The sequence below is a fragment of the Lepus europaeus genome, chromosome 3 (assembly GCF_033115175.1).
Source record: "Lepus europaeus isolate LE1 chromosome 3, mLepTim1.pri, whole genome shotgun sequence".
NCBI classification, from domain to species: domain Eukaryota; kingdom Metazoa; phylum Chordata; class Mammalia; order Lagomorpha; family Leporidae; genus Lepus; species Lepus europaeus.
In genome coordinates, this window is record NC_084829.1 from 76,553,321 (window position 1) to 76,573,519 (window position 20,199).

Here is a 20,199-nt window from a genome sequence, read left to right on the forward strand (position 1 = left end):
AATGCAACAACCTGTTTAAATCTAAAAATAATTTTGCTGATTGAAAGAAGCCAGGCATAAAAGAATACTATATGACTCAACTTCTATAAAATTCTTAGAAACACACACTAATTTACAGGGACAAAACACAGATCAGCTGAGGACTGACAGGCAGGAACTCACAAGAGGGAGGGAATAAAATGGGTCTGTAGAGACATTTTATACATCAACAAAGGTAGTAAAAATCAAAGTCTGTAAGTTAAAAAAGATGAAGCTTCTAGGATGACAGACATTGTACAATTTTTAGGTTCTTGAAAGCATTGCCAAAAGGCTGTAGCAATTTACATTCTTTTTGAAAGTCTAGGAGGCTTTATTTCACTATACTCATATAATAACTGAATACTGTAATTCTTTATCTGATTGACCAAAAACAAAAAAGCACACCCAGAAAAAAATTGTTTTAATTTTATATTCTTTGGATTACAGAATTATTTCAATTTTATACTCCTTTGCTTATGACTGAATTTAATTTTCATGTTTATTGCCCACACATAATCTCTACAAGCTTATTTTTCATAATGCAAAAGGAATCTAAAAGATATTGAAAAATGGAAGAAAAGCAAACCGAAACACAAAAAGGCTAAGAATTACTCAGTATTGAAGATATGAACAGAAAGACAAAATGAATCAGGGGACTCATGCTATGGCATAGTGGGTAAAGCCGCCACCTGTAGTGCCAGCATCCCATATAGGTGCCAGTTTGAGTCTCGCCTACTCTACTTCCAATCCAGGTCCCTGTTATGGCCTAGGAAAGCAGTAGAAGATGACTCAAGTCCTTGGGTCCCTACACCCACATGGGAGACCAGGATAAAGTTCCTGACTCCTGACACTGGCCTGAACTAGCCCAGCCCTGGCCATTGAGGTCATTCAGGGAGTGAGCCAGTGGATGGAAGACTCTCTCTCTCTCTCTCTCTCTGTCTGCCTCTGCCTCTGCTTCTCTGTAACGTTGACTTTCAAATACATAAATAAATAAATCTTTAAAAAAAAGAATCAGGAAAGAATTATCCATGGATGTGAGGAACCAGTTACTTCACATATCCGGTGCAGAAGGCAGAGATCTCCTTCTCCCCCCTAGTTCTTATGTAGGCTCTTCGCCTCGATCTAGGAGCCAAAGTAACCCAAGAGCTGATGAAGTATAAAGGTTTTAAATGTAAATGTACATGGGGATTTTTCAAATATGACATCTGAGGAAATGACCAAAGCATGATGCTTTTATGCTTTTTTAGACAAAGAACAATTTGTGAAGAAATGACAGAACAAATGGATCTCAGGACCAGGGCAGTAAATTCTAGGGATTTTACCAAGAAATATACAAGCATGGGGAGACGGATGTAAAGTTTTATTCAGATTCACTGCAGCCCCAACTACCAGTCTCTTGTGCTCAACCTTGCTGTGTGAAGGACATCCCTCCCAAAAGAATCTTCGTGGCTTACTGCATGTAGGGAAAGACAAGCCAAATGGTCCTTTCCAAAGTTCTAGCCCCTCCAAAGATTTCAGCTTGGAACAATAAATACACCAATTTGGCATATTTTGTCTTAACTCCTTCACTCCCTATCAACTGCTTATTGATTTGACTGGAAGATAAATACTTCTAATTCTTTAAAAGAGAAGTCTTTAAGAGAAATAAATGATTAATATAATTAAACAATTTTGGTAAACAAATCCAAGTGATAACTGATTTTACCTTTGTTTACACAGCATTTGTTAGTCTATAAATGTCAGTTGTTTTCATCTTTATTCAGTGTTGTTTGTAACCCAATTCAGAAGACTTAGACTGTCGTGTAAGCAAGGGCCCTGACAGTCATCTCATTTGTACAACTTAAAGGCATGCTTCCTACAGCATTCCTACAATACGGAAACTCAGCAACTCTGCACGGACTTCTAGCGGCAGAAAGCCCAGCGATTCAACCAATTTTATCATCAGCCAATTCCAATTACTGAGAAGCTCTTCCTCACGAGTGAACAGAAACCAGTTTTCCAGTAATATCCACCCTCAGGAATATCCAAAAGCCAATCTATTTCTCCTCTTTCATGTAATAGCTCTTTAAATAATGAAATATGTACATCTTCCCTTAATTTTATCCATGGTTCCACATCTTTTTCACTGTTCTTATGTGCTCATTTTTTGATTCTCTGGTTATCCTGTCTGCTCTCTACCTATCATTTCGTTATCTAAAATTTGGTACCTATTAGATGGGATCTGATCAGTAAAGTAAGTTATTGTTACTTCCTAGGACTAGGGCAGCACCAACATATTTGGTTAATTGTCTTTCCCTTCTGTTAATGTTTTTAACAGCAATATGATTACAGGTTGACAAATTAAAACTTAAGACTTAGGGGCCAGCATTGTGGTAGAGTGAGTTAAGTTGCCACCCATGATGCCAGCATCCCATATGAGTGCCAGTTCAAGTACTGGCTGCTCCACTTCCAATCCAGCTCTCTGCTAATGTGCCTGGGAAAGCAGTGAATATGTCCCAAGGATTTGGGCACCTGCCAACTATATGGGAGAACAGGATGGATTTCCAGGCTCCTGGCTTCAGCCTAGACCAGCCCTGGATATTACAGTTTTTGGGGGAGTGAACTAGTAGATGACAGATCTCTCTCTGCTGTTTCTTCTCCCTCTGTAATTCTGTCTTTAATATAAAACAAATAATCCTTAAAAAAAAATAGAATCCTAGATTAAAACTTAAATTTTTATCTTGATCACTTTAAGCCTAGAGAGATCAATTCAATCTTGATCCTATCATCCATCAGATCAGCTGCCTATGTATTTCTGAACCTGTGGTATGCCATAATACATCCATCTATTACTTAAGAAATACTAATTCAGGGGCTAGCACTGTGGTGTAGTGGTAAAGCTGCCTCCTGCAGTGCTGGCATCCCATATGGATGCTGGTTCAAGACCCAGCTGCTCCACTTCCAATCCAGCTCTCTGCTATGGCTTGGGAAAGCAGTAGAAAATGGCCCAAGTCTTGGGCCCCGTACCCAATTGGGAGACCCAGAGAAAGCTCCTGGCTTCATATCGGCACAGCTCTGGCCATTGCAGCCATCTGGGGAGTGAACCAGCGGATAGAAGACCTCTCTCTCTCTCTCTCTCTCTCTCTCTCTCTCTCTGCCTCGCCTTCTCTCTCTGTGTAACTCTTTCAAGTAAATAAATAAATCTTACGAAAAAAAAAAAAAGAAATACTAATTCTGTCCCAGACAGTGTGTCAAATACTACAAATACAAAATCAAGAAAGACTTCTTTGTGCCTTTATGGATTCTGCCCAAATTCACTGATAAACATGCCAAAATGGCTAACATCTAAGATGGCATGTCAAAGTACACACCCATAAAACCTTTCTCTAAATTGACAGCTGTTATACCTTTTGGGTACAGTTACAAATACAACTGTAAAGCTTACTAACATTATTTCCAACTAGTCCACATTTTTCCATTAAGAAACAAATTTGGGGGCTGGCGCCATGGCTTAGTAGGCTAAGCTTCCACCTATGGTGCCAGCATCCCATATGGAGGCCACAGTTCCCAGCTGCTCCTCTTCCGATCCAAGCCTCTCTTAAGACCTGGGAAAGCAGTAGAAGATGGCCCAAGTGCATGGGCCCCTGCACCCACATGGGAGACCTAGAAGCTACCAGCACCTGGCTTCAGATCGGCTCAGCGCCAGCCACTGCGGCCATATGGGGAGTGAAGTAGCAGATTGAAGCCCTTTCTCTCTCTCTCTCTCTCTCTCTCTCTTTCTGTCTCTCTCTAACTCTGTCAAGTAAATAAAATCTTTTTAAAAAATGAGTTAATGTAGGCCAGTGCCGCGGCTCACTAGGCTAATCCTCCGCCTTGTGGCGCCGGCACACCGGGTTCTAGTCCCGGTCGGGGCACCGGATTCTGTCCCAGTTGCCCCTCTTCCAGGCCAGCTCTCTGCTGTGGCCAGGGAGTGCAGTGGAGGATGGCCCAAGTGCTTGGGTCCTGCACCCCATGGGAGACCAGGAGAAGCACCTGGCTCCTGCCATCGGATCAGCGCGGTGCACCGGCCGCAACGCACCAACCGCGGCGGCCATTGGAGGGTGAACCAACGGCAAAAGGAAGACCTCTCTCTCTCTCTCTCTCTCTCTCACTGTCCACTCTGCCTGTCAAAAAAAAAATTAAAAAAATTTTAAAAAAATGAGTTAATGTATTTACTATATCCTATATCAATAAGACTTTTATATCTACCAGATTACAGTATATAGTTATAGAATGCAGATTTATATAGTGTATATATGTGGTCTCATAATAGTATAGAATATAGATGTATATAGAGTATGTAAACAGGAGAATATAGGTAGATAGAATACCAATGCAGTAATATTAACAGGACAAAAAGTAATGATAGGGTGGTCACTTGGCCTAGTGGTTAAGCTGCCAATTGGAACACCTGCATCCCATTTTACAGTGTCTGGGTTTGCATCTTTGCTCTTCATCATATTCCACCTCCCTATGAATGTGTATCCTGAGAGGCAGGAGGTAATGGTCTCTGCTGTTCACATGGGAGACCTGAACTGAGTTTCTGACTTCAATCTTGGGTCTGGTATCACTCCAGCTATTGCAGGCATTTGGGAAATGAACCAGCACACGGGAGTATCCCATCTTTCAAGTAAATAGAATAAATGCTTTTTAAATAATAAATAATTTAAAAAGGATAGTTCTGAATGAGCAAAATTTTCTATAACATATTAAAAAATTGGTAGAGATTGGCATCTAGCTTACTGATTGATAATTTCTAGTAATTTCTGCATATCTTGTCTTTTCCCACTTTCATACTTCTCCAACTCTTCCTAACTCCCTAAGACATACTCTCACGCACACTGACAAAGACTCAGAAGTAACATTTACAGCCGGCGCCGTGGCTCAGTAGGCTAATCCTCCGCCTTGCGGCGCCAGCACACCGGGTTCTAGTCCCGGTCGGGGTGCTGGATTCTATCCCGGTTGCCCCTCTTCCAGGCCAGCTCTCTGCTGTGGCCAGGGAGTGCAGTGGAGGATGGCCCAAGTGCTTGGGTCCTGCACCCCATGGGAGACCAGGAGAAGCACCTGGCTCCTGCCATCGGATCAGCGCGGTGCGCCGGCCGCAGCGCGCCAACCGCGGCGGCCATTGGAGGGTGAACCAACAGCAAAAGGAAGACCTTTCTCTCTGTCTCTCTCTCACTGTCCACTCTGCCTGTCCAAAAAAAAAAAAAAAAAGAAGTAACATTTACAAGGTTCTTCAGTCATCTGAATGTGGAGATTGAGCTTTTAAAGGAATTGTCTAACTCATTTCTTCTTCTGCTTTGGGCTAGACAAGATGGAAGCAAATCTGTAATCCAATAGTTATGCTTCCTTGTGTACAACATAAACTATGCTAAATATTTAGCATCCTTGCTCTATGAAATCTGTTTTCCTTAGAAAAGAAAAAAAATCGTAGGGTAGGACTTTAGTCCCACACTGGAAAATCTGGATTTCATTATCGGCTCCTGGGCCCAGCTTTGTGCCAGTGCAGACCCCGAGAAGCAGCAGTGGTGACTCAAGTAATGGAGTTCTCACTACCCATGTGATAATCTGGATGGTGCTCCCAACTCCCAGCTTTGGCCTCAGCCCAGGCCCAGATGTTATGGGCATTTGAGGAAATTGTTTTTCCTGTATCTGCAAGCTTTTCCTTATTCTAAGCTTTTGTTGCCTTACATAGTTAGATTTTATTCCACAGTATATAATACAATTAGCATAAAAAATAAAACAAGTTTCAGAAGTGCTTCCTGCTCAACAAATCACATATACAGAATTAGCATGATATGAAAGATGTTTTTTAAAACACTATTTGTATGAAGTTTGTAGATTTCATCATCATAAGATGCTAACAGCCATAATACCATAATTCATGTTTTTAAAATTATGAAAAAAAAAACACAAAATATACTGCTATAAGAGGTCTCTATTACTAGGGTTTTAAATATTTGATAAATTTTCACATATTTTACTAAAATGTTAATAGAACAATAGCAAATACAACAGAATGGGAGACAGAAAACTACAATTCTCATGCCAGACATCTGGTTTTATTGGCCTATACAAGTCGATGTGACCTACAAGAAGGCAAATTCCTTCTCTCTGCCTCAGTTAAATCAGTGGGTTAACTGTTCCAGTCAGACTAAACTATAAAGGTTCTCATGGGCAGGGCAGGGTGGGGGGTTTCACAGGCTGCTTGCTTCAGGCTGCTGGGCAGGTGAGCTTCTGACTCACCAGTCACCACTACAGAACAGTTCCCTCTTTATCTGGTTGCCTGTAAAGAACTGTCAACACCTGAAAAACCAGTAAACCAAATCACTGGTTTTACACCTTAAAAGGAAAAAAATAGAAGCCTGAGCTTTATATGAAACCCAATGTACTAAACCATTTCCATAGTCCTTTTCTAATTCTAGAATGCTATAATGCTATGATGTTTTTACTTTAATTAATATACTTTTCTTTTATTCTCTTTTTTAAAAAATTTATATATTCATATGTTAAGTGCCTGATAAGTACCAGGCACAAAGCCAGACTCATAAACTCTATCTCTAAAACTGTTTATTACCACCTGCAAAGTTTCACAGAGTAGAAAGGAAGACTCAGATAATCTAAGGGGTATGTCACATCATAAAGCTAGCATGGTACAGAAGCAGAATTTGAATCTTTTTTGTTTATATAATATGTGTATATATGTATGTGCACATAAAACCTGAGTTCCATTAGGAACTTACTAGATTAAGGAGTATTAGTTAACAACTGAACTATAAACTAAATACATTTTTATTTGGCCTTGAATTCTAAGCCAATAATTTCTGATTCAACTCAGTTGGCAAAGCCTGCTGTATCTACATTAAAGATGCTTTCATAAAAATTTAAATACTTTAACCACAAGGTACTTTATTCTCTCCCAAATAGAAAATTTTCACTACTTTAAAAAAAAAAACTATTATCCAGTAACATTCTTCAGAGATCTTTTAGTAACAAGTAGCCAAAACTCATTTTAAAATGCTTTACTGACCCAGGGGCTTCCTCTTTCAGGAATTTTCTATCAGTAAATTAGTATACTAACAATGCATGTGAATACCTAGTTTGTACAGAGACTTAAGCTTAATGTCATGTATCTCTTATACTATTCCGAAACAAGAAATATGTATATGGGTAGAAAGGAAGGGTTTCATCATATTGTGACACATTTATACAATAGTGTGCAGTCTTTAAAACACATGGGAGTGATTTGAGTGCATGCAAATATGTAATTGTGTGTGTATATAATACATATATACAATATGTAAAGAGCACCAAAATATACTTTTCAGTGAAAAAGTAAATTGAGCAGTGTATATATTACTCCCATCTGTGTTAGGAGGATGAAAAAAGGACATTAATATACAGATAAAAGGTTGCAATATCTTAACAGTGGCTATTTCTCGGGAAGGTACCTATAAGCATAGCATTGTATACTTTGCTATATTATTTGAAATTTTAAGCCATTTGTTACTGTTTCCTATTACTTTTTCAACAAAAATTATTTGAAATATTAAGATAAAATTGCTTTTAAATTGGTAATTTCTAAAAAGTATACTAAATTCATTCTCTTTTGATTCTCAAACTCTACCCTTCAATCACACATTTCATAGTTTCACTGTAAATCTTTTCCTTCCAGAAATGAGAAAATATATATAAATAAAATCTAACCAATACTTCAATTATACAATTAAAAATAAGTAGGAATGGATTATATTTATTTTACAAGCAATTACTTTTTCAACACTAGGAATTTTTCAACTCTCTACCATCCAGTAACAGACATAATAAGGACTTAGTGGAGTGCAAGAGGATGAACATGGAATGCTTAGAAGTATGAGTTTGCATTCATCAGAATTCAGCACTGAAAGGCATCTCAGAAATTATTACATTCAATTCCTCAAATGAAGCAACTGAAATCTCAGGATTAAGAGAACTGTGCAAAGAGTAGAATAGGAACAAAGCTAAACTTAGGGTGTGACCTCCCTTAGCTGTCATAATTAGCTTTAATTGTTAGAAATAACACAGAATAGCTAGGTGAGGCAAAGACAGCGCTTCTGCATCTCAGCTTCTCAGGGATGAAAGGGCAGAAAGACTTGTAGAGCAGAGACCTAGTTACTGGAGTAAAGCATGGCAGGGAAGGGAGAGAGAAAACAGGTGTGTGAGGCCCAGACCAGAGTCCCATTCCAGCTCTGAATAAACCAGAAGAGCAAAATGAAGAGATTGCTGCATCAATTCTTTCCTTTGAAAAGAGTTTGCAGTGAAGAACAATATTATTTTATCAAGACGAAACACTTAAATACCTACTTGAGGGCAGGCCTGGGTCATTAAAATGTGAATATCAGTTTCTTATAGGAAAATCTATCAAAAGAGAAAGAAGTCTATTCAAACTAACTCTACGATATTCAAACCGCTCTCAAAATCTTTAGAAATTTATAAAAAAGGAGATAAATTCTTGACAGTTTCCATTATGTCTAACAAAGCAATTTACTCTGTTCCAATCTGACATTAAAGAGAATTGGATCTTTTATGTACTAAAATTGTATCCTCAAGTTTGCTGAAGTCCTTTTAGTTATGTGTGCACTATTAGATTTATGATCTTTTCATAAATCTTAGAACATAATTTCCCATTTCACTATTACAGGTTCTTATGATAGTAACAATTCATGATATTTGCTTTAGGACACACTGTTAGTAACAGCTATGATTAATCTACTGTATTCTTGGTCAGAAATACAGCCCCAACTGTAAGTCTTAGGAGGGGTTAGGACAGGCTTGGTACATTTGCCTTCAGCCTGTATCTGAGGCCAGTTCAACATTTGGAAAATCTGTACAACTCGATGAACCCGTATTTTTCAACTGACCGATGCATCCACTCAAACAAGAAGAAACACCAATGGGTTTTAGTGTGACTAACTACAGAAAGTTCACTGATACAGTTTCATATTCCACATTATAACTGACCTCTAAGAAACATCAAAGTTTTAATGTACTTAGGAAATTAAACTGGCAAATAAAAGAGCTATCTGCACCTCAATGTTTATTGCAGCTCAATTCCCAATAGCTAAGACATTGAATCAACCTAAAAGTCCATCAACAGAAGAATGGATAAAGAAATTATGGGATATGTACTCTATGGATACTATACAGCAGTAAAAAAAAAAAAAAAATTAAATCCAGTCATTTGCAACAAAATAGAGGAATCTGGAAAACATCATGCTGAGTGAAATAAGCCAGTCCCAAAGGGACAAATTTATGTTCTCCCTGATCTGTGACAACTAAGCCTGTAAAAGGAAACCTGTAGAAGTGGAACGGACACTATGAGAAACAATGACTTGATCAGCCCTTGCCATGGCTGTCGAGGAACAATTTACTATTTTATTCCTTTTAGTATTTTTTTTGTTCTACTTAATACTATTGGTTGAACTCTTTAATTAACACACAATTATTCTTAGGTGTTTAAATTTAACTGAAAAGTGATCCCTATTAAATATAAGAGTGAGAATAAGAGAGGGAGGAGATATACAGTCTGGCACATGCTCACTCGGACTTACCCCAAATGGAGGAGCTAGAAACATGCCAGGGGATTAGAAATCAATCCCATCAAGGTGGCATGTACCAAAGCCATCTTACTAGTCAAAGTGATCAGTTTAAGTTCATAATTGATCATAACGATAGGATTAAGTGTCAAAGGTATCACATAAACAAGACTAGTGTCTGCTAATAATAACTGATAGAATTAAAAAGGAGAGAATGATCCAACATGGGAAGCAGGATACACAGCAAATTCATAGAATGGCAGATGCCCTAAACAGCACTCTGGCCTCAGAATCAGCCCTGAAGGCATTCGGATCTGGCTAAAAAGCCCATGAGAGTTTCTCAGGTATGGAAAGCCAAGACACTGTGGCAAAAAAAAATTTAAAAAAATTAAAAAAATAATGACCTAAATGAAAGATCTCTGTGAGTGAGATCCCAGCGGAAAGAATGGGGCATCAAAGAAGGAGGTACCTTTCTCTGAAGGGAGGAGAGAACTTCCACTTTGACTATGGCCTTGCCTAAATGAGAACAGAGTCTGTGAACTCAAGAAGCTTCCATAGCCTTAGAAGCTCATGAAAAGAGCCTCGGGTGATTACTGACATCATAAACAAGAGTGTCAACTGTTAAATTAACAACGGGAGTCACTGTGCACCTACTCCCTATGTAGGATCTCTGTCCTTGGTGTTTTGTACTATGTGAATTAACGGTAAAACTACTACTCAAACAGTACTTTATACTTTGTGTGTCTGTGTGGGTGCAAACTGTTGAAACCTTTACTTAGTACATACTAGGTTGATCTTCTGTATATAAAGATAATTGAAAATGAATCTTGATGAGAAATGGGATGGGAGGAGTGGGAGATGGTATGGTTGCAGGTAGGAGGGAAGTTATGGGGGAAAAAGCCACTATAATCCAAAAATTGTACTTTCAAAATTTATATTTATTAAAAAGCAGTTTTAATGTACCATCAAATAATAATTATCTGAAAAGGCTATTACAGTACTCCCCATTTTTTAACCAATACAGGCATCTGTGTGAGGCTGAATTTTCTGTATATTTATCAACTACAAAAAAATTATAAGAGACAGAATACAAAAGCAGCTATGAAGACCCAGCTGTCCCTTATAAAGCCACACATTAAAGAAATTTGCAAATATACAAAATGATGCCACTTTTACCCTTTTAGTTTAAAAATTAGGTATTTTTCATTAAGATTTTATAACATGTAATGAGTTTATCAGTTACATGAATTAAGAAATATTTTTAAATCTTCTCAACTTTAATTTCTAATGTAGTAAACACCAACAGATCCACATAAATAAAAGCTTTAGAAGGGAAGGGTTATCAATTATTTTTATGGGGTATAAAAGCATCCTAAGAGCAAAAACTGAAAACTACTGCCTTCTGTGAATACAAAATGAGATTTTTTTTTTGCTATAAAAGTTAGACTTTGCACATGTTGCAGTTTATTTAAATTTCAAATATTAATGTGTTACCACTGTATTAAAATAAATAAAATGGGGCCACTACTTCAATTCTATTTACTTATTTATTTGAGTGACAGAGAAAGAGATCCCATCCACTTGTATACTCCCCAAAGGGCGGCAATGGCAGGGGCTTAGCCTGGGCCAAAACTAGATGCTGGAATGTAACACAGATCTACCACATGGCTGATGGAAACCCAGTTACTTGAAACATCACCACTGCCTCCCCAGGCTTGCATTGGCAGGAAGCTGTAGTCAACAATCAGAGGTGTGAATCTAATCCAAATGATCTACCACTAGGCTATCTGCCTACATTGATGCTACTTTGACATGATGCTACTCAACAAATTTATTACATAAAAGACAAAGTAAAGATATAAATTCAATTCTAAATAAGGGATAAAATATAGTCTAATTAAAATAGTAGTCTAATGTAACTGTCTGCCATTTGTACAGAACTCAGTAAGTTTTACCCCATCAAGCAGTCCTCCAGCCCTATTATACAGCTGAGAATCAGAGCAATCCATATCACACAAGGTAGGCTGATTTCTGAAGGAAGACAGAACTGTTTCAGTGGTTGTCTCTACTGATATTTTCGACTTATTAGTCTTTTTATCACATATCTATTTCTAAACTACTACTCCTAAACTGCTGAAATTCTATGCATTGTCATTTTTGTCAATCAACAAAATAAGCCTGCACCCAACATAGAGTTTTGTGTAGAGGGACAGTTTTCCCCGGCTCAACTAGTTGTAAGCACCCTTAAAGAATGCTTCATTCCCTTAAGAAGGAAGCACAACTAACAAGAGGAAAAAAAAAAAAAGTTGTAGCCTTAATTCCTTCCTGAAATGAGATAAGCTATAAACAAACAAAGCCACCTGTCACAATTCCAGCTAAGGACTTAAAAGGTTAAGCAAAAAGAAAAACCAAAAGCCAACAGCATCAGACAGCTATCTAGAAAGGAACAGCACAAAAGTTAAACACAGCACTACTAGGATATTACTGCTAAGTCAAGGGATATCCAGGTCTTTCTTGGGTTTTAGTTAATTTGCAAAATGGAACACCTCAATCATACTCTTAGCTTTCTTCCTTATCCAGTAAGTCTTACTCACTATAACCCTGAGTTAGAAGAATAAATATTAACTTAATGGTGAATGACATTTGAAAACTTGAATGAGACACAAAAACAAAAGCTAAATTTCATATGAAAATTAGAAATTGGCTAGTGAATATTTCAAATTCTGAAGTTAGGAGGTGAGTGTTTGTCACGGTAGTTAAGGCATCCTTTGAAACATATCCAAGAGCCTGGACTGAGTCTCAGCTCTGTTTCCTATTCTGCTTCTAATGTACGTCTTGGGAGGCAGCAGGTGATGGCTCCAGTACTTGCAATCCCTGCCATGGATGGGGAGCCCAGACTGAGTTCCAGGCTCCTGGCTTCAGCCTTGCCCAGCTCTCTCTGTTCCCAGCATTTAGGGAGTTAATCAGCAATGGAAAAACTGTCTATGTCTCCATCTATGTCTTGTCTGCCTTTCAAATAAATGAAAATATTCTTTCAAAAATTCTATATTGATTACTGAGATTATGAGTTGGATAAAAGCCAAAGGCTTTAAGCAGTATGAAAGGTAAGCTGATGAATGGATAATAATTATCCTCAGCTAGGATACAGGCACTACCCCATTCAAAAGACAGCGAGTATGGCTTGACAGCTCAAGTGACAGTATGGATAAAGACATGGCAGTTCGTAACATATAGTTTGAATCACAGAGGCAATGAAACCATTGAGATCTACCAATCAAAGCACTGAGTTTATAAACTCAAAACTCCTAACAAATGAGTAAATTTCTAAAACCAAATCCTTTCTTTGTGTGTATAACACAGTTCATAATACCTTGTGAAAATAATTTTAAAACAATAAGCTCTAAAACATGAAAATAAAAATTAAAAAGTAATCTTCTAATGCAGCAAGAAATAGAGTCATTTAGAAGCAAAGAAAACGGGGTCGGTGCTTCAGCGTAGCAAGTAAAGCTGCCGCCTACAGTGCTGGCATCCCATATGGGTCAGTTTGAGACCCAGCTGCTCTACTTCCAATCCAGATGTCTACTATGGCCTGGGAAAGCAGTAGATGCAATGACTTTGAACAGCCTTTGTCTGGACTGCTGAACAAGTTGGGTTTTTTTCATACAATTTGTATGTGTATAAAGTTAACTGAAAATAGATCTTAGTAAAAAATAAGAATGGGAATAGGAGAGGGAGGAAGAAGAGGGGTGGGAGTGTGGGTAGGAGGGCAGGTACAGTGGGAGGAATCACTATATTCCTAAAGTTGTATTTATAAAAAGCATGAAGTCTGTATTCCTTAAATAAAATGATTCTGGGGAAAAAAAAGTGCAGGTACAAATACACACATACACACATACACACAAACACACACACAGAGAGACAGAGAGTGAGAGAAATAGAATAACAAATCCTTAAATAAATCCACAAAAAAATATGCCCAAATGACTTTTGACAAAGATGCCAAAGTCATTCAGTGGAGGAAAGACAGCATTTCCAGCAAATGGTGCTGGAACGACTGGGCATTCACAGGCAAAGGAAGGAAGGACTGGGGGGGGGGGGGGGAGGACAGAGAGAGGGAGGAAGGGAAGAAACTCATTCTATGCTTCAAACTCCTTACAAATATCACCTGAAAATGAGTCATGAACATAAAGTATAAAACAGAAAACCATAAAATGTTCACTAAACATCAACTTACAAACCTTTAAATATATAATTTTTATTTGTTGGTTATATCTCAATACAGCCAGGAAAAAAAACTTTTGAAAAGAGCACAGGAGAAAGTATTTGAGGCAAAGGGCAATAAGGATAGGCCAAGAGTTGTTAGACTTGACATAAAAGCAAAATCAATAAAAGAAAAATTTGATAGGCTGGACCATAATGAAATTTAAAATTTTTCCTCTGAAAGAGCCTGAAAGGAGGATGACAAGACAAACTGGAGACTAAGAAAAAATATTTGTAAGCCACATACCTGACAAAAGACTTTAATATCAAGACTATATAAAGAACTCTCAACAAAAAAAAATGCACAAATAAGCCATGCAGAAAATGAAGCATAAAACATGAACAGAATGAACAATTCTACAGATGGTGACTAAGTATATGTTAAGATGCTCAATATCATTAGCCATTGCAAAAATGTGAATTAAAACCACAATGAGGGGCCGGCATTGTGGTGCAGCAGGTAAAGCAGTCGCCCACAGTGCTGGCATCCCATATGGGTGCCAGTTTGAGTCCTGGCTGCTCCATTTCCAATCCAGCTCTCTGCTATAGGTTGAGAAAGCAGTAGATGATAGCTCAACTCCTTGGGCCTCTGTACCCATGTGAGAGACCAGGAAGAAGCTCCTGGTTCCTGGATTTGGATCAGCACAGCTCCATCCATTTCAGTGAACCAGCAGACAGAAGATCTTTCTCTCTCTGCCTCTGCTTCTCTGTAACTGTCTCTCAAATAAATAAATCTTAAAAAACATAGAATTAAAATAGGGGACATATGATCCTTTATGTAACTGTCTTCAAGTTGCATGTCCACCTACAATGAATTCAAAATAAAATTTTTTGAAACCTTTTTAAAGTCTAATGTGTAGGGTCCAGCGCTGTGGCGCAGCAGGTTAACGCCCTGGCCTGAAGCACCAGCATCCCATATGGGCACCGGTTCTAGTCCCGGTTGCTCCTCTTCCAGTCCAGCTCTCTACTGTGGCCTGGGAAAGCAGTAGAAGATGGCCCAAGACCTTGGACCCCTGCACCCGCATGGGAGACCTGGAGGAGGCTCCTGGCTCCTGGCTTCAGATCTGCGCAGCTCTGGCTGTTGCGGCCATCTGGGGAGTGAACCATCAGATGGAAGACCTCTCTCTCTCTGCCTCTCCTCTCTCTGTGTAACTCTTTCAAATAAATAAATAAACCTTTAAAAAAAAAAAAAGTCTAATGTGGAAAAAAAAAAACTGATGATACTATACAATTATGTAAAAGACTTATCATTACAGATGCTCTCAGGAGAGAATTCATATAATTTATCTTGATCTACAACTCTGAATCCACAGAGTTATGAATCCATGCCATGTTTTCTTCATTTTCTTCTTTCCCCCACCATTTGTCAACAGCCTTCACAACTGGCTGTAAGATAGAAATACTGGGGCTGGCACTGTGGCACAGTGGGTTAAGCCACTTGCAATACCAGCAGCCCATATCATTGTGCAGGTTCGAATCCCGGTTGCTCTGCTTCCAATCCTACTCTACTAAAGTGCCTTGGAAAGCAGTGGAAGATGGCCCAAGTACTTGGGCTTTTGCTACCCACGTGGATGACACTGATGGAGTTCCAGGTTCACAGCTTCAGCCTAGCCAGTCCTGGCCTTTGTGGCTATCTGGAAAGTAAATCAGTGGATGGAAGAGCCCTATCTCCCTCTTTCTCTATGTCACTCTGCCTTTCAAATAATTAAAGTAAGCTTTAAAAAAAATATAGAAATATAGTATATAAGTACGTAGATGTGTTTGCTCTTGCAGTTTCATGTTCTTCCTGTTTTACGCATATCCAGTTATATATCATATTGATTAATTAGGAGTCCAAGTCCTGGCTCTTCTGCTTCAGATCTAGCTTCTTACTAATACATACTCTGGAAGGCAGCAGATGATGGCTCAAGTACCTGGGTCTCTGCAACCCACATGAGAATTGGACTGAGACATAGGACTCCAAGCTTTCGCCTGGCCCAGCTCTGGCTGTTGGCAGGCATTTGGGAAGTAAACAAGTGGATGAAGATCTCTGTCTCTGTCTCTCTGCCTTTCAAACAAAGTGAAAATAAATTAAAATTGAAAAAAAAATCCACCTAATTAATATACTGTAGAACCCTAATTTATACATCAGAGTTTCCTTTGCTCAAAGAGTTTTCACTGGAGGCATTACTCTCTTATTTTTTTCCTACCTCTGCTTTCCAAATTACTTGTCAATTCTAAGCAAAAAACTTGATTCAGGGCTTCTGTTTCAAACATATATAGCAGAAGGCATATAATAAACATTCCCTGTATAAACACTTTTCCTCTCTCTCTATACAAGAAATATTTTTAAAAAGATCTGCTGGTGACCAGAACTGAGGCGATGTGGGTAAAGCCACCATCTGCAGTGCCAACATCCCACATGGATGCTGGTTTGAGTTCCAGCTGCTCCACTTCTGATCCAGCTCTCTGCTATGGCCTGGGAAACCAGCAGAAGATGGCCCAAGTCCTTGGGCCCCTGCACCCAAGTGGGAGACAAAGAAGAAGCTCCTGGCTCCTAGCTTCAGATCGGCCCAGCTCCGGCCATTGTAGCCACTTGGGGAGTGAATCAGCAGATGGAAGACACCTCTCTCTCTCTACCTCTGCCTCTCTATAACTCTACCTTTCAAATATATATATAGACCTTAAAAACAAACAAACAAACAAACAAACAAAAAACCAAAAAACAAAAAACAAGATCTGCTGTATTCTCAGACTAGTTACTCAATATTCTCCCATCTACCCTCCCACTGGTTCTTACTTTGAGGAGTAGAGGCACACCCGGCCCCCAAAAGATGTACTATAATTAGTCTTTCACAGAATGTACAAAGAAATAAAATAAGAAAACCTCATTCACATGGCCTTGGCCTCAAAACTTCAATTTTATATACCATGGCTATTATAGTATCATTTTCAACTTTAGAGAAACAAACAGATTAAAAATAGAATATTTTCTCAAAATGACCAAGATCCATTAAGTTAAATACTCATCCATCAACCTGTGGATCTGTAACAGACACAGTCTCTCCCATCTTGCTCTTAAATACATAATCTTAAATATCCCCTAATCTCTTAGGCAGAAAGATAACATTACTAAGTTTCTGTTTCTAAGCAAATGCCAAAGTTCAATAAGTGGCTTAATAAACAAAGCATTTCAAATATCCAATGAGAAACACCCCAACAGCACCAGCAGAAGTTGTACAAATTTTACCTTAATTCTTCTCTCAGTGTCATCTAATTTTAACTCTGCTGAAACTAGTTTCTTTGACAAATCATCCCGTTCAGGTAGATGTCTAGCTTCAGAGATCTTTTTCAGTTTCTCTAAGGAAAATTTTGTCCTAACTAGTTCACCTTCTGTATCTTTCATTCTCTTCTCAGTTGCCCGTTCTTTCTCCTGAGACTTTCTTAAGCGTTCTTTGAGTGATGTAATTTCATTGTTGTGACGAACTATAAGTTGTGAGATTTCATTTTCTGTATCTTCAAACTTATTCAGGGCTTTCTCTTGTCTGTACTGAAGCCTTTTTAAAGTCTTATTTTCTTTCAGCAACTCAGTTAACTTGACCTGAAGCTCAGATATTTCATTCTGCAACTCATTGATTTTTAGCAGTCTGTTAGAAAGTATCCGTTTTGTAACAAGATCGGGATCTTTCCGAACCGGCTCTCTATTGAGGCTCTGAGAACGAAATCCTACTCGGACTCCCTTTCTGTTTGGTACACCCTTAGGGCTTCGTTTCATAGGGGCTGAAAAAGAAATAGTGATAACATAAAATAAAAGCTGTACATAATATAGTATTATTTATGCCAATGCTAGAGGGCTTACAACATTCTTCACTTTTGTCCTTAAAAAAGGATTTTATAATTCTTGAATATTAGGTTTTATTTAATGTTCTTACTTTGAGTTTATTAAGAAAGGGTAGTAATCTGTTAAGAAAAATCAAGAATATTCTGATCCATCAAAAATGATATCCCAACAGTATATAGGGATTATCTTACATTGCTTTAAAAGATAGTAAGATAAGCCGTTAGCCATTTTTAACTTAATAAGATAGCAAGTCAGAATTCATATTTGGTCATCAACGGCATTAGCATGGTGCACAACAAATATGGCACAAAACATTGTAATACTGGAGTCATGTGTGCCAATATATTTTAGAACACTTTTAGAAACATGAAAATGTATATTTCCTTTAAACTAATTACAACTCTTTTCCTTAATTTCAGGAAACACAATGACAGTGTATTGTACTGTGAGAAGATTTGGAACTCAGAATTACAACTTATTATTCCTTGGGCAATTCAACTAAATCTTTCCACACCTATTTTCCCAATCCATAGTACAAGGATAACGCCGCCTACATAACTGGGCTGTTAAGAAAGTTAAATGAATTATGTATGAAAAAGAAAAACTTCTGGCTGGTGCCACAGCTCACTTGGCTACTCCTCTACCTGCAGCGCCGGCACCCTGCGGTTCTAGTCCCGGTTGCTCCTCTTCCAGTCCAGCTCTCTGCTGTGACCCAGGAAGGCAGTGGAGGATGGCCCAAGTGCTTGGGCCCTGCACCCACATGGGAGACCAGGAGGAAGCACCTGGCTCCTGGCTTCAGATCAGCACAGCGTGCCGGCCATAGTGGCCATTTGGGGGGTGAACCAACTGAAGAAAAACCTTTCTCTCTGTCTCTCTCTAACTCTGCCTGTTAAAAGGAAAAAAAAAAAAACTTCTACATGGAAGTTTCTGTTAGTAATAAGAACTCACAACCCATTTATCAGTGACTGAATAGAAAACAGCAGTACAGTTGTGTTTCTACAGACTTTCTCAGGGGATTTCTTTTGTGTAATGTTCAAATAATAAATATCTGATATAAATTGAGAGCAAGATAAAAAAAATCACATCTTTAAATGATAAGCATATGAAATCTTTAAAGTATATATATATTTCTCAAAAAATTTATGTTTTTACTTTTACCAAAAATTCACCAAACTTAAGTTCAATATTCAAACACTCACTCTTTAAAAGCAGCACCTGAAAGACTGCCACAGTTTATAATAATGAATTTTAATTTACAAGGTGTCTGCACTTTTTTAAAGAAGGAAATGCATTCCAGAGTTTAAAAGAAATTATGAGGAAAGGTATCTCACTCGCAGAGATCTTTCATTTAGGATTTAGGTCCTCCTTTTTTTTTTGCCAGAGTGTCTTTGCTTTCCATGCCTAAAATACTCTCATAGGCTCTTCAGCCAGATTCGAATGCTTTAAGGGCTGATTCTGAGGCCAGAGTGCTGTTTAGGACATCTGCCATTCTGTGAGTCTGCTGCGTATCCTGCTTCCCATGTTGGATCGTTCTCTCCCTTTTTTTAACTTCCACTTTGATTATGACCTTGTCTAGATAAGATAGATGTCCGCGAACTCAAAAGGCTTCCATAGCCTTAGCAACTCATGACAAGAGCCTAGGGAGAATACTGATGCCATAAACAAGAGTGCCAATTTGTTAAGTCAACAACAGGAGTCACTGTGCACTTACTCCCCATGTAGGATCTCCGTCCTTGATGTGTTGTTCAATGTGAATTAATGCTATAACTAGTACTCAAACAGTATTTTACACTTTATGTTCTGTGTGGGTGCAAACTGATGAAATCTTTACATAATATATACTAAATTGATCTTCTGTATATAAAGATAATTGAAAATGAATCTTGATGTGAATGGAATGGGAGAGGGAGTGGGAGTTGGGAGGGGTGTGGGTGGGAGGGAAGTTATGGGGGGAAAAAGCCATTGTAATCCATAAGCTGTACTTTGGAAATGCATATTTACTAAATAAAAGTTTAAAAAAAATGAGGAAAAACTAGAAGATCCAACCTTTCTTGCTCCATTTTGCCAGCCATGGATACTGGATTCTATTTTGTAAACTAGTAAAGGACATGTAATTTTTACAATTTAACCTTATAAAGTTTCATTAAAAAGATGGAGGATTTTCTAGAAAACTATTTTGAATGTGTACAGACTTAGAATTCCAGCTCTATAAATGCCTGAATTCATGAAAAAAGTGGTAATTAAAAGAAATGAGGGAATACCTAATTGGCTCTTTGAAACTATACTCTCTAATATGGAAGCCACTAACTACATGTGGCTACCGCAAATCTGAAATGAGCATAATCCAAACTGAGCTAGGTTGTAACTGGGAGATACAAATAGAATGTTGAACAGTTATTAAAAAAAAAATTGGGGGAAGGATACATTGGATGTTTAAGTGCTTAAGACACCAGTCAAGATAGTCACATATCCAGCTCTGGCTCCTGTCTTTAGCGTCCTGCTAATGCA

General features: G+C 38.3%; 1 protein-coding gene across 1 annotated transcript in view; it reads right to left on the minus strand.

Annotated features, from left to right (window-relative positions):
- Positions 1 to 20,199, minus strand: part of LCA5 (lebercilin LCA5) — a 40,515-nt gene that overhangs the window by 16,605 nt on the left and 3,711 nt on the right. Inside the window, exon 3 of the mRNA XM_062186402.1 lies at positions 17,101 to 17,630. Within this exon, the coding sequence (XP_062042386.1) occupies positions 17,101 to 17,630 (530 nt within the window). The remainder of the gene's footprint in view (positions 1 to 17,100; positions 17,631 to 20,199) is intronic.